The sequence below is a fragment of the Haliotis cracherodii genome, unplaced genomic scaffold (assembly GCF_022045235.1).
Source record: "Haliotis cracherodii isolate W230 unplaced genomic scaffold, xgHalCrac1.p SCAF_11, whole genome shotgun sequence".
Lineage (NCBI taxonomy): Eukaryota > Metazoa > Mollusca > Gastropoda > Lepetellida > Haliotidae > Haliotis > Haliotis cracherodii.
In genome coordinates, this window is record NW_027266266.1 from 29,581,118 (window position 1) to 29,595,270 (window position 14,153).

At 37.0% G+C, this 14,153-nt stretch overlaps 1 protein-coding gene across 2 annotated transcripts in view; it reads left to right on the plus strand.

The window, feature by feature from the left end:
- LOC139456409 (ataxin-2-like protein) overlaps positions 1-14,153 on the plus strand; it is a 157,084-nt gene that overhangs the window by 107,207 nt on the left and 35,724 nt on the right. For both annotated transcript variants that reach the window (XM_071238111.1, XM_071238112.1), the window contains exon 12: positions 12,961-13,058. In XM_071238111.1, the coding sequence (XP_071094212.1) occupies positions 12,961-13,058 (98 nt within the window). The remainder of the gene's footprint in view (positions 1-12,960; positions 13,059-14,153) is intronic.

Below are 14,153 nucleotides of genomic sequence, written 5' to 3' on the forward strand. Positions count from 1 at the left end.
GGACGTTTTCGATCATATTATTATTCTGTGCCCGACTATAAGCGTTAATAAAACATACCTATCGAGAGATTGGGTAATGAATGACGACAGGGTACACAGAGTCGATCGTTTACAAGACTGTTTACGAGTATGTCACGAAAAGTACAAAGGAGAATCAACCCTTTTCGTTATAGACGATTGTAACGCAAGTAAAGAACTAACAAAAAAGAAAGATATGCTTTCGTATTTAGCATTCTCCGGAAGGCATACTCAACATAGCGTTTGGGTACTTACTCAAAAATACAACTCTGTCCTGAAAGATCTCAGAGAGTAGACCAAATGGGTAGCACTGTTTCATTACAAAGAACGAGATTCTTTCGAGGAATGTTTACGCGAAAATGATGTTATTTCTACCAAGCTCAAACGAGATAAAGTCAGGAAACTGTTATCGGGAACGAAACACTGTAAACTCCTATTAAAAACCGATCAACCAGCTGCTTATGCAATTCCTTAGCAAAATGTAGCAAAAATGTAGCAAAATTTAGCAAAATTATAGCAAATATGCGATAAATTGAACATTATCGGTTATTATGACATAAAATGTGGTTTGAAATCATCATTCTTTAGCAACAGTTCATTATTACGGGATGTATTGGATATGTCATATTATATTATGTTAGACTTAAATATCTCCTTAGGTATTACATTATGGAATGCGACGAACTCATCGAACAAATGCTCAAATAATCTGAAGAACATGTTGATCAACAAATTACAGATAAATCTTTAGATAAACATAGCGAAAGACTCAGCGCTTTGGTAGCCGGTGGAAATGTTCCCAACATTTGGGGGAAAATTATACCATCGAAAAAATTGATAACATGACCGACGAAGAGATTAAAAAACTGTACGCGCGTTATGAGTCTAGACTGGGAGCTACCATGACTAAAACAATAGGGTCGGCTATATTACAACTATACACAGTCGTAGCTAGTACATTTCTCCCTATCCCGGCAGAACATCGTATGTATTTATGCGAATCTCTAGAGAAAGACCCATTCATCGAACACGCTATAAGCTCAGTGAGCTGTGAGTTTTATCATAGATACGGAATGTTCTTAGCTCCACTCACCACAGCTTTAATAACGGCTTGGTATTGTCAATTTAAACATACTTGCCCACTTAATAATAATAATGGAGACTCAACAGGTGACACCACAACAGATTGTGAACGAGGAAATGACTGCACAAGAGACAGTGAATGAGGAACCACCACCAGCGATTGTGAATGAGAAAATACTTAAAGCCAGAGTGACAAAGAATCCTTTGAAAATCGCAGCTGGGAGAAAGGAGGGGCTGGCGAGGAAAGTGAAACTAAACAATAATTCAAATAATAAAACATGGGCGCTAGTAGGAGTTGCTGGTATAGCAGCTGTATGGTTGTTGTATAAGACCGGAGAAGAGTAAACGTCACCCCCGAAACCACAACAAGAAGTTCAATTAGAGGTTAGCCCCCATATAATGCTATAAGAAGCATGACTACTCCAGTTACAGATGGTAAAATGTTGGTAAACGCAACGTATCATTCAGCTGTGGTCACCGGCTTGTCCATTGGCTATGCCCGTATATCTAAAATGATTACTAAAGCCACACCTCCCAAGCTAGATTTTAATGGATATGATATGAGTATGTCCGTTCTTCATATAGGATTAGCAATGGCAACGAAAGATATGCTCATCAAACAAGGGCTTATCCCGGAAGACATAATGAAGTAATTAAACATTTGAATATTTTATATTCATATAATATGGCATCAATTGCGATGATGGTCGGTGGAGCTATTGTTAATGCTCTAGCTTTTTCAGGGAGTAATTTTTTATTTTCTAGTATGAGAGGTTTGGAGCAGAAAAGACATAATAAAGCTTTAGAACAACTAGAAAAAGCTCAGTCACAATGGGCCAGAAATAGGACATTAAGATTAGACTTTATTCATGAAGAACTGCGTAAGGAAGGACATTCAATTCAAACGTTTAAGGATGTCGAATCTGCCATGCACGAATACTTCCTCGTTTATGGGATAAAACTTGACCCAATGCCAAGACCAACAATGAGTCAGTTTTATACACCGTCAGAGGAACAAAAGAACCGCGAGGTAGTATTTGTGATAATCGGGTTATCAGCTGTATTGATTTTCAGCTATACCATAACCTAGTTAGAGCGACAGCTAATCTATAAATAGCGTTGGCTGACTGCCTCACTAGTGTAGATGTGATTTGCATTTAGACAAATGATATGATAGAGTATAAACCATGAATCAGTGCAGATTTACACTCATGGGTAAGCCGACTCTATGTAACCGACGCTGTGTTGATATTTACTGCGGCATACACAGTTATTACATCAGGCGCAGAAACATTAACTATACGTGTTCTGTATGCAGGATAGGGGTCAAAGGTCGTTATTGTTTATGTAAGAAACACGGTGCTGATAGGGTCAGGAACCAGATTATTTATGGTAGGAAGAGAGATTAAATCAATGAGAGGAATAGGTTGGGGAGAATATGTATTTAGATATATGAAAAACAACCAATTAGACATTTGACTCATTTTGCATATACCATTCAACCACAATGTTTTTTGTCAGACAGTTGAAGGCTATGGCAAAGCAACGTGGTCGACGTGGATATTCTCTTATGAGAAAAGCTGAATTGATCGATTTACTCGGTTTGGATTACAACAAACCCCAGACTGTTAGAGAACTCAAAGCTTAAGCAAAAAACAGTGGGCTGAGAGGTTATTCTCGATTGAGAAGAGCTGAATTGATCGCTTTACTAGATATTGATAGTAATGTTGAGAATAAACAACAAGAATTAATATTTGTACCCACATCCGCCGGCATTGGTAAATATCTAAGAGTTTGGAAGATGGATATTAACTCTTTCAACACCGCGGACGGTTATCCGGCCAAGAAGCATCGAGTCCCCAGACGCCGTAATATTCCGTTTCAATTTATCATTTTTTATCGATAAATTAAAAAATTATTCACTATTTCCCGCGATGTTATTGAAAATAAAATTCTCGGACACATATTTCGACAACAGGTCCACATCGAACATGTCAAAGAGCAAAATAAAGACGTTTTAAAAAAATCTTTAAATATATTATACAAAGTAATAAATGAAATCAACAAAAATATATCTAAAAGTAATCAAACTTACATTTTAGTTATTATTTCCATCTTTTCGTGCGATCGCGTGTAATGTAAGTCAAATGACATCTCGGCTTTCGTCGCCTCGAATTTTCGGCTCGGACACGATGTTTAATGCAAAAATATATGCATGAAAAATCTTTGTCACAGCTCGTAACCTAGTACGATACATTCACGAAGTTCCATATTTTTAATATATATCGTGATTTCCTGCTTAAAACGTTCAGAATAACACGATTTAACAAAAATCTTTCGCCAACTTGTGAAATTTATCAAACACGAGCTTGGTATCACAGCTGTAATTTGATTGGCTGCCTTAGGTCACGTGCTCAAAATTGACCAATCACGAAACTTGTTGCAGATTTTAGCAAGAAAGCGTCATTAGAAACAAATTTTAATCCAATGAAATCGCTTGTTATAACTACGGAAAAAAACAGGCGATGTTACGAGCATGTAGATGAAGGAATAAGCTTTCCAGCGATGTGTCACATGCCATTCTTCGACGAACGTGCTTTTCATACGAAGCCTCGAAAACGGGGGTATTATCGGGAAATGAGTGATGATATAGATACTGTTTATAATTCTTTTTAAAATGATTTTCAATCATGTAAACACTGAAAATAAAACAGAAATAGGTAAGTGGATTTGATGAAATCATATATTTGCCGAAAATCGTCAAGTTTTCGCTTCCTTGGTCCCTAATCTGGACGTTAACAACGTGTTAGCTTACATTTTTTATTTACAACAAACTTAAATAAGTTGTAAATGCATTATTTTAAATAATGTGAAAAACATAACTTTCATATTCATAAACCATAGGATCAGACCTTTCAAATGGTGTATAACATGTAGTAGCAAATATATTTTACAAGCAGATATTTTCTTTGATAAATGTTGGCTTCATCTATCACACAAGAGTCTCTGGGAACTCGGTGTCCCAGCAGTAAACACTTCTGGTTGACTGGTGTTGAAAGAGTTAATTCCAACATGGATGTTAACAATATTAAGCCCATCATATTGAGTAAAATTAACGAGGAGTTAGATGATTTACATAGTATAAATTACCAGCTGACGCTTAAAATGTTATTGAGTAAAAGTAGCGCAGACGATAGCACCGAATATAGCGAACCATATTTCCGGAGCAATCAAGAAGTTATAACCGAATCCGATACTCTAAACGCATCATTACATACATCAATTCAGAGAATACAGGAAACTTTAGAACGTTGGACTAATAGAGGTTCGGGTTGGGGTGTGGATAAAACCGATAGTTTATATTTAGATATAGCAAATTATATGCCCTTCAAAGGTGGATCTTATATAGATTTACCCCCGTATTATAAGAAGAAAAAAGCCATAATTAACGTAAAAAATAAATCCGATGACTATCTGATGAAGATCTGCATTGTTCCCCGTAGATTCTAAAATTGCAAATAGACCTTCTAGCTATCCCCAAAACGATTGACTCAACTTCGATGGTATAGATGAACCTACACCAATATCACAAATTGATAAGGTGGAAAAGCAAAATAATTTAGCTTTAAATGTTTTTGGACATTCTAAAGGAATTGTTGTACACAGGATAAGCTCCGCTCCGAAACATATCCCCAGAATCAATTCATTTCTGATCGAAAAAGATGGAAAATATCATTATACATGGATAAAGAGTTTAAACAGGCTGTTATACGATCAAACAAAATATAAGGGAAAGAAATATTTCTGCGAAAGATGCGTACATGGGTACAGCAGACAAGATCTATTAGAAGCACATAAAGAAGACTGTAGAGGTGTTGGACAGACTGCTATCAGGATCGATATGCCTAAAGAGGGAAAAAATATATTAAAATTTGAACATTATTGTAATCAAATGCCAGTACCATACGTAATTTACGCCGACTTGGAAGCGCTTATCAAACCCATAGAAAATACTGAACGCAATACTGATAGTAGTTTTACGTACAAAACTCAAGAACATATTCCTTGTGGTTTTGGATATATAGTTGTAAGGTATGATGGGAAAACAAACACGCCCGTGGTTTACAGAGGTCCCGATGCAGCGGGAAAGTTCCTAGAATATCTACAAAATGAAGAGAGAATAATTAGGGAAAAATTATCGCGTAAGAAACCCATGTGTATGACGAGGGATAATTGGAGGGCCTATAAGAAGTCAACGAGTTGTCATGTTTGTAACAAACCCCTGAATGGGGATTCCGTAAGAGATCATTGCCACATCACGGGTAATTATCGGGGAGCCGCTCATAACGAGTGTAACTTGAAACTAAAAATGCATTCTCAAACAATACCCACACCCGTTGTGTTTTTTAACCTTAGGGGATACGATTCTCATTATGCAAGCTATCTCAAAAACCGACGGCGGTTTAACGTGCATTCTGAACAATATGGAAAAATACATATCGTTCTCGTTGACTAAACCTATACATTATAGGGACAAGGATGGGAAATCTAGAATAAAGCAAAGTAATGGGCTTAGATTCATAGACTCCGTACAGTTTCTGTTATCTTCCCTGGACAATTTAGCTAATGCGAACAATCCCGATGACTTTGCAATAACAAATCAATATACCGATAAGACAACTCGTCATTTGTTGCTGAGAAAAGGTGTATATCCTTACGAATATATGGATGATTGGTCTAGCTTCGAAGAAACTGAATTACCACCCCTTGATTCATTCCATAGTAACTTAACAGAATCTAAAATAACCGATGCCGATTATGAACAAGCTCTGACGGTGTGGGATAAATTAGGTTGTAAGAATTTAGGCGATTATCACGATCTGTACTTAAAAACCGATGTACTGTTACTCGCCGATATATTCGAGATATTTAGAAAGACATGTTTAAAACAATACGGCTTGGACCCGGCATGGTACTATTCCAGTCCCGGACTATCGTGGGATGCATTGTTGAAGAAGACCGGCGTAGAACTAAAACTACTCACGGATTACGATATGCACTTGTTTATTGAGAAAGGATTAAGAGGTGGTATATCGATGGCAGCGAAAAGGTATTCTAAGGCTAATAATAAATTAGTGGAAGGATACGATCCGAGTAAACCCGACACGCACATATTATATCTCGACGCTAACCATTTGTACGAATAGGCTATGAGTCAACCTTTACCCACGGGTGGTTTTGAGTGGGTCAATGTGAATGATATCCATAATAATGATGCGAATAAAGGGTACATACTAGAAGTTGACTTGGAATATCCAAGTTCGTTACATAAAGATCATAACAGTTATCCGCTAGCTCCCGAAAGATTAATGGTTAATAAAGATTGGATGTCGGAATATCAACGCTCCTTGATGGGTAATAGTAGGTTAGCTAATGTAGAAAAACTTGTACCAAATTTGATGGATAAGACAAAATATATAGTTCTCTACAGAAATCTCCAGTTATATCTATCGTTAGGTATGAAACTTAAGAAAATACACAGAGTTCTTAAGTTTGATCAAAGCCCTTGGATGGAGCCCTATATAAGGTTGAACACAGATTTAAGAAAGATAGCTACCAGCGATTTCGAAAAGAATCTGTATAAGCTCATGAATAACTCAGTATTTGGTAAAACTATGGAGAATCTAAGGAAGCGTGTTGATGTTAAATTAGTCAGATCTAATGAGGAAGAAGATAGAAGCAACAGAAGCAAGATATTCAATAACGACTTAGCCGCGTTGCATATGCAGAAGAGTAATATAAAATTCTACAGACTGGTGTACGTTGGTATGAGTATTTTTGACTTGTCAAAACACTTAATGTATGACTTTTATTACAACAAACTTAAGGCCCAATACGGTGATAGATGCGAGGTGTTATATACCGACACAGATTCTTTGTTGATGGAAATACAAACCGAGGATGTGTATAAAGATATGGCAGAAAAATTAGATATGTACGATACGAGCGATTACCGAAAAGATAATCCACTGCACAGTGTAGTGAATAAAAAGGTCTTAGGTAAGATGAAGGATGAATGTGCTGGGACCCCTATAGCAGAGTATGTGGGATTTAGACCTAAGATGTATTCTATAAAGAAGTCCGATAATGGAGAGATAAGAAAAGCTAAGGGTGTTAAGAAGTATGTGGTAAAAAAGCACATCAAACATGAACAGTATAAAGAAGCATTATTCAACGGTAGAACGTTCAAACATGAAATGAACTCTTTAAGAAGTTACAATCACAGGATATATGGATTAAGAATGATCAAGACATCATTATCCCCTTTAGATACAAGAGATGGATTGATAAGGATGGTGTAACTACCTATGCTTATGGTTACTTAGGGCGGTAATACTGTATTGTTGGGAACTATGAGCAACTCTTCTCGTACAAATCCCCTGCCCGGTCCATCTTTAAGATAATAAAGAATAGGCTCTCCTTCTTTCGTAACCAACCGACTAATGTTATATGTCTTAAGAGACCAAATCGGATCGGTTGCGCGACGTATGCCTCCTTTGAGTTCACCGGGCTGGTATAAATATCTTAAGCTTACTCTATCCGGAAGTTTTTGTTCTTTGCCTCTCCTCGGTGCTGAAGATTCGGAAGTCACGGATTTCATTTTAATCGCATCGGATGGGTTTCTTCCCGATTAATCTTGTTACTTCATATTTCAGCGCTGATACAACGGCTGATAATCGTGTCACCCATTCGGTTGATCTTAATCGTTCCGATTTCATTTCAATCCCATACTGATATCCAAACAAACGTTCCTCTAATGTCCGGTTAAATCTTTCAACGATAGCTTGACTACGCTGGGCCTCTTTTTCACCACGCCTGATTTCGACATCGTGCTTTGTTAACAGTTAAGTTACTGATCCCATAAACTCGTGACCAGGATCTACTTGAAATAGCTTAGGCCATTTTAGTGGTCCGCGTTTATATATGTGACTCAGTGCATTAGCTACTTCTGTTGGATCTTTCGAGGTTAATGGCTCAGCCTCTTTGTATCGACTAGACAGACGAGGCAGTCAGGAATAAGTAGTTATTAGTGATTGGTTGACCAGATAATGCCATCAGAGACACAAGCGACCGAGCTTAGGGTCATTTTGGTACTGTCGCTTGTGTCTGTGATGTCATTATCTGGTCAACCAATCACAGGTAACTACTTCTTCTTGACTGCCTCGTCTGTTAACTTCTGCTGCACTAGAATGATGTCACCTGTTTCCAAACACATGATTGGTTTGGTACTTTCACAGGGTTTCCATGAATGGACAGCCATGTTTTGATTAACATTTCGTGACATAATTCTTGCAGGTCGGCATTCAAACTCAAAAAGTAAATTAAACTTTGAAACCTATTTACTGAATATGAATGTTTGTCAAATTATAGTGTTCACACTATTTTACTCTTCCCTTTCATTATGACTCGGGCACAAAAATTCTGAAATACAAAGGGCTGTTCTGACATGTTTTCAGTACTTTACATGAACTTGTGTGCACTGCCAAGTCAGCAGCTTATGAGACAAATCCCTATCAATTTGATTGTTCAACAACAGATGTTGTACATAGTTTTACATCTATTATTCGCAGTCATGGGACTGGTAAATTTTAGCCAAGACTGTTATTTTCATTTGCTGCCGGCCCACTTGACAGGCCTATAGAATACACTGCCTTTGGACCTAAAACTTAATGATCCCTCTGTTTACTAAATTCGTGTCCGATTTTATACATAGCCATATTGAAAATTTTATTTGTTTCCATTGTTAAGCCATTTCTGCATGTTTTATTCTAAAATAATGATATGCAGTAGGTGAGTGGTTTTCGAAATAACATGATACGGGGCACAATCTAATTTTTTAATCCAGCCATGACCATTGATGTTCGCCACCCACTTTTTGTTGAGTTAATGTTCTTTTACATTTCTGAATATCATGGTGCACCAATCATTCATATTATCGGTTTATCAATCATTTGTATGAAAAACATTTTTGTAAATAACATTGGAATAACATATATTATAAAATACTAAACCAAATCCTTTATTCTAAGGTGCCTAGTTAAGAGATCAAAGGCTCATCTGTACTTTATCCTGAATGAAGTAAACTTTTTTGAGTTACATCATAATGGATTGACGTCATGGCGTTTCATAAATTACCTCCCCAGTGATCTAATGTCCCAAACATTGTTTTTTCATAACTGTCAAGCAAGATGGCGCATCTACATCAATTTTCATTGAAGTAGTTCCTTAACTTGTTTGAATATTATTACCTGGGAAGATATGTGGCAAGATGATGACAAGATGTCAATCATATATCTCATACCGCTGGTTTATCCCAAACATATTCGCTGTGTCATTACCGCATCCACACCTGTTCCTCAGTGTTCAGCATTTTTGTCAATTCACGTTGATTACGGTATCATGTAACGCAATCGATTCGGTAAGCACACTCTTTCATGGCTTGCAGTTGCTGCAGTGTGTAAATATTAGTGCAGGAAACACAGTTACAACTTGTACAACAGAGAATACCTGTACTCGCAATAACCAGGGACACAGAACTTCCGCAGTGTTCACATGTGTCAGCTTGACCCCACAGTGCACTTTTGTAATGTTTTTGAGTCATGTGATTAAATTGAAGCAAATTAATGTGTAAACTTAAATTTAAATCTTACTTATTTGTCCCACCTTTCAGCAGCTCTCCCTTTTTGACAGCAGACTTTTTTCTGAATAAAGTGTTGCGTCTAGAGCTTTCTTGAGATGAACCAGATGATTATGAACAGGATCGTTGCCAGCCTCAGGATCGACAACGTCGTTTAGAGAGGGAAGATTGTCACAATTGGACTGATCGATTAAAGGATTGACAGGGATGGCATGTGCTACCTATGTCCTGGAATCATCGATCACAATCATCATTATTTTCACATTCAGATATCCAAAGCCTGGGTGATGTTATTGCAGTTTATGTTATTATACGATATATCAGTACCAAGAGGATCAGCAAATGATTAAAAATCAGGATCGAGAATTTCACCTCCCTCAGGAGAGACATCGTTGAGAAAGGGGAAATTGACAGGATCTTTCATCGAACTTTGCCAGAATGATCACCACATATTTGCCATATTTTGCCGTTTTTCGAGAATGATTTTCATACATTAAAGATCAAATTGTTAATGCACTGGTCATGTGATGCATGCTACAGGAAACTGGTTGTATGTATTCTGTTTTCTTTGAAACTTTGGGACACCACATTGTCTGCAATACAGTTCACAATGTATTTCCATTGAATAACATGTGGGACTTCACTGGGACTTGCATGTCACTTCTAAAACAAGTTTTCAGTGTACATTAGCCAGTATCAGACCCCCAGCCACATTGTCCATTGTTTTAGTCGGGATATTGCCCATGCCATTTTACTGCTTGGTCGTTCATAAACAGTCCCAGAATGTTTTCATCTATTTCTGAACAACCTCTCAAATTGCAGGACCATCAAGATCTTCTCCATTAACACAGATCACATATCATGTTCAGAAATCTACACAGTCTCCATCATCATTGCTAGAAGTTCTGGTGCATAAGATGCAAGCTTCCAGTTACTCCAAATCAGTCTCCTACGCCTGATGTGTGCTCTTAAATTCTGTCTAACAGTAACTGAACCTGAACAAAAAGTAGGAGGTCGCTTTTATGGGTGGTCATTTGGTTAAAAAATACAAAGTTGAAAAAAAGGACAAAAGTACACAATAAAGGTCAAATATTACGAATAAAGAATAAAATGTTACTGATAAAGGTCAAAATACAAAATAATGAGACGCCTGTTAAACAAATACAAAGTTGAAATAAAGGTCATAAGTATGCAATATTAATAGTCAAATGTTAGGGAAAGACATAAGAAAAGAAAGAACAATGTGTACGAAAGAACGTGATATGAGTACGAAAGTACATTTACAATAAAGAAAGTCAGTGAGCATGAAAGGACGATTACGATAAAGTATGTTAGTGAGCATGAAAGGACGATTACAATAAAGTACCGTATGTCAGTGAGCATGAAAGGACAATTACAATAAAGTGTGTCAGTGAGCATGAAAGCACGATTACAATAAAGTATGTCAGTGAGCATGAAAGGACGATTACAATGAAGTATGTCAGTGAGCATGAAAGGACGATTACAATAAAGTATGTCAGTGATCATGAAAGGACGAGTACAATAAAGTATGCCAGTGAGCATGAAAGGACGATTACAATAAAGTATGCCAGTGAGCATTAAAGGATGATTACAATAAAGTATGCCAGTGAGCATGAAAGGATGATTACAATAAAGTATGTCTGTGAGCATGAAAGGACGATTACAATAAAGTATGTCAGTGAGCATGAAAGGACGATTACAATAAAGTATGTCTGTGAGCATGAAAGGACGTTGACAAAAAATATATTAAAAAATATATTATCATTAGGATAAATAACTTGCCATAAATAAAGAAAATCAATTTAAATTTATGATGCCAGCGTTCATTTTCCAACCAGATTTATTTCGCTTGTTTACATCCAGATTATTAACATTTGTGACAAAGACAAGTTGTAAGTTGTTGCCGAAATGTACACATAATTCAGAGATAGATGTATCGCAGCTGTGTGTGAAATATATGTGATGTGATAGACGTCTCATAACCGGCATACGTGAAACGTTACTTTGTTAACACTATCCAATATGACATTAAGTTCGTTTCGGCGTTTGTGTTTGCTTATTTTCTAAAACATTTTTAACTATTCTGTGGTTAATAAAAACTGGCACATATATATGTGTGACGTCAGACGGAAAGTGCATGAGAATTGACATAATACATTGTGCTCCTCGGTATGTATGCAGTTATCATATACACGGCAGAACAAGCCGATTAAATTCAGAATGTTTTAAAAATTGCAGCGCCATCTGGCGTTCTATATTGTCAACATCCTTTGGTGCTCACTGACGTTCTTTATTGTAAATGTCCTTTCATGCTCACTGACGTTCTTTATTGTAAATGTCCTTTCGTGCTCACTGACGTTCTTTATTGTAAATGTCCTTTCGTGCTCACTAACATTCTTTATTTATCACAGAAAGGGAAACTATAGTTTATTTTCAGTTGACAATGCTCATTATCAAGTAATATGTACATGTTATTAATTATTCTCACTCGAATCAGATTCTTGCAATATCATAGTCTTGTTGAGGGTCGTGGCTTTCAGTGCCTTGGGGTACCGATCTCATTCAAGTCATTTCCATTCTTTATGGAGTTTTCCATGACCTACTGATTAGTTCTGAAGTTGTTATTAAGATGAAAGCTTCAATGGGTTTTCTTTCAAGATCGTCACAGAATATGTGACCTACACATTTTAGAAATCACAAGGCGCAGCAAAAAGCATGATCTTTGTATGAATGAAACTGGCTGAGAGGTAAAATTCAAAGTTGTTCAATGAAGTATTATTGGCACTTGACTTAAGTGCCATAGGAAATGTTGAAAGAATAAAGTGTGTTTATTTGTCTTATCTCTTGCACCAATTTTGATAACTCTTCATATTCAGGTGAACAACAGATTTTTGTGGCTCTACTTTTGCATAAAAGGCCAACAGCTCTCTTGTTTTCCTTGATTTTTAACATGTCAACTAATTACAAATGCATGTTTTTGAAATAGCAGGGTTTTTTATTAGAGTATTGATGCTTACTCTTCATATAAGATTGGCTGTCTTCCTAATTGCATTGAAACATAGCATACAAGTTCCTATGCGAAGACAGGAAAAGGACTTAAAACCATACAGCTAGATCATCACAACTTTTTCTCATTACAGTTGACAGAAGAACTAAAAGAAAAAAGAGCATCCGAGAAAAGTGATGAGAAACATCCAGAGGATGAAACAAAAGATGACCTCAAGCCAAATATTGCTGAGTAAGTTTGAAATAGAATGAGTTTTTTGTTGTCTGTTGTTGAGTTGCTGATATAGTTGAGGAATCACATCAACTATGACTGAGCTATCATTTACGTCAGGTTCTAGTCCTGTCCTAGGCATTTGGGAGTTGTGATGGCTCCCCATACCATTACGCTTCTGCTCACGAACTGAAGACGTTGAGTGATGCAAGTGTCACTAAAATTTTATCCTTGATGCCTGGAGGCCCTTTCATGACCATCAGTGCTGTCCATGTGTGAACCGTATACTGTCTCAGTATTACAAGGTAGACAGAACTATATGGATAACAACTTCTTTAATACTGTAAAAAGCGATTTTTCGGTATGGATCCATATACCGTTGTCCTTGCTTGACAACGGTTTAAGGATCTATACCGAAATTTCGCTTTTTACAGTATTAAAGAAATTGTTATCCATAAAATTGTGTCTACCTTGTCATCCGTCCACTTCTAAGTAATGCCTATCAAACAAATTGTCTCAGTATTGTCCTCTGAAGACCTGTAAAGATCCGAGGTAGAATAGGTCTTCAGCAACCCATGCTTGACGTAAAAGGTGACAATGCTTTTCGTAAGAGGCGACTAACAGGATTGGGTGGTCAGGCTTGCTGACTTGGTTGATGCATGTCATTGTATCCCAATTGCATGGATCGATGCTCACTGGATTGTCTGGTCCAGACTCGATTATTTACAATTCCCTGTCTAAATATTGCTGAGAGCGGCGTTAAACAACAATCATTCAATCTGAATCTCATACTGTTTACACCAAGCTAGGCATGCCTGACAGTGACATGGAAGCATGGAAAGGACCACTCCATTCATTCATATAACTATAGTTAATCTGTCATGCTACGACGGCTAGCTGAAAAGTTCTAAGCCTATTTGGGATATCTCAATCGGATTGAAACAAACTTTTGCCACCAACAAGTACAATCATTTAATGAATCATAGACATAAGAACTGCAACTGTAGTGTTATTTTTGTCTTTGTATCAGACCATCTTGTGAACCTACCCATTGAAATCACCAGAAATGGACAAAACTGGCTATAGCGCAGTCATCAAGTACCTGCAGCTGAAAGG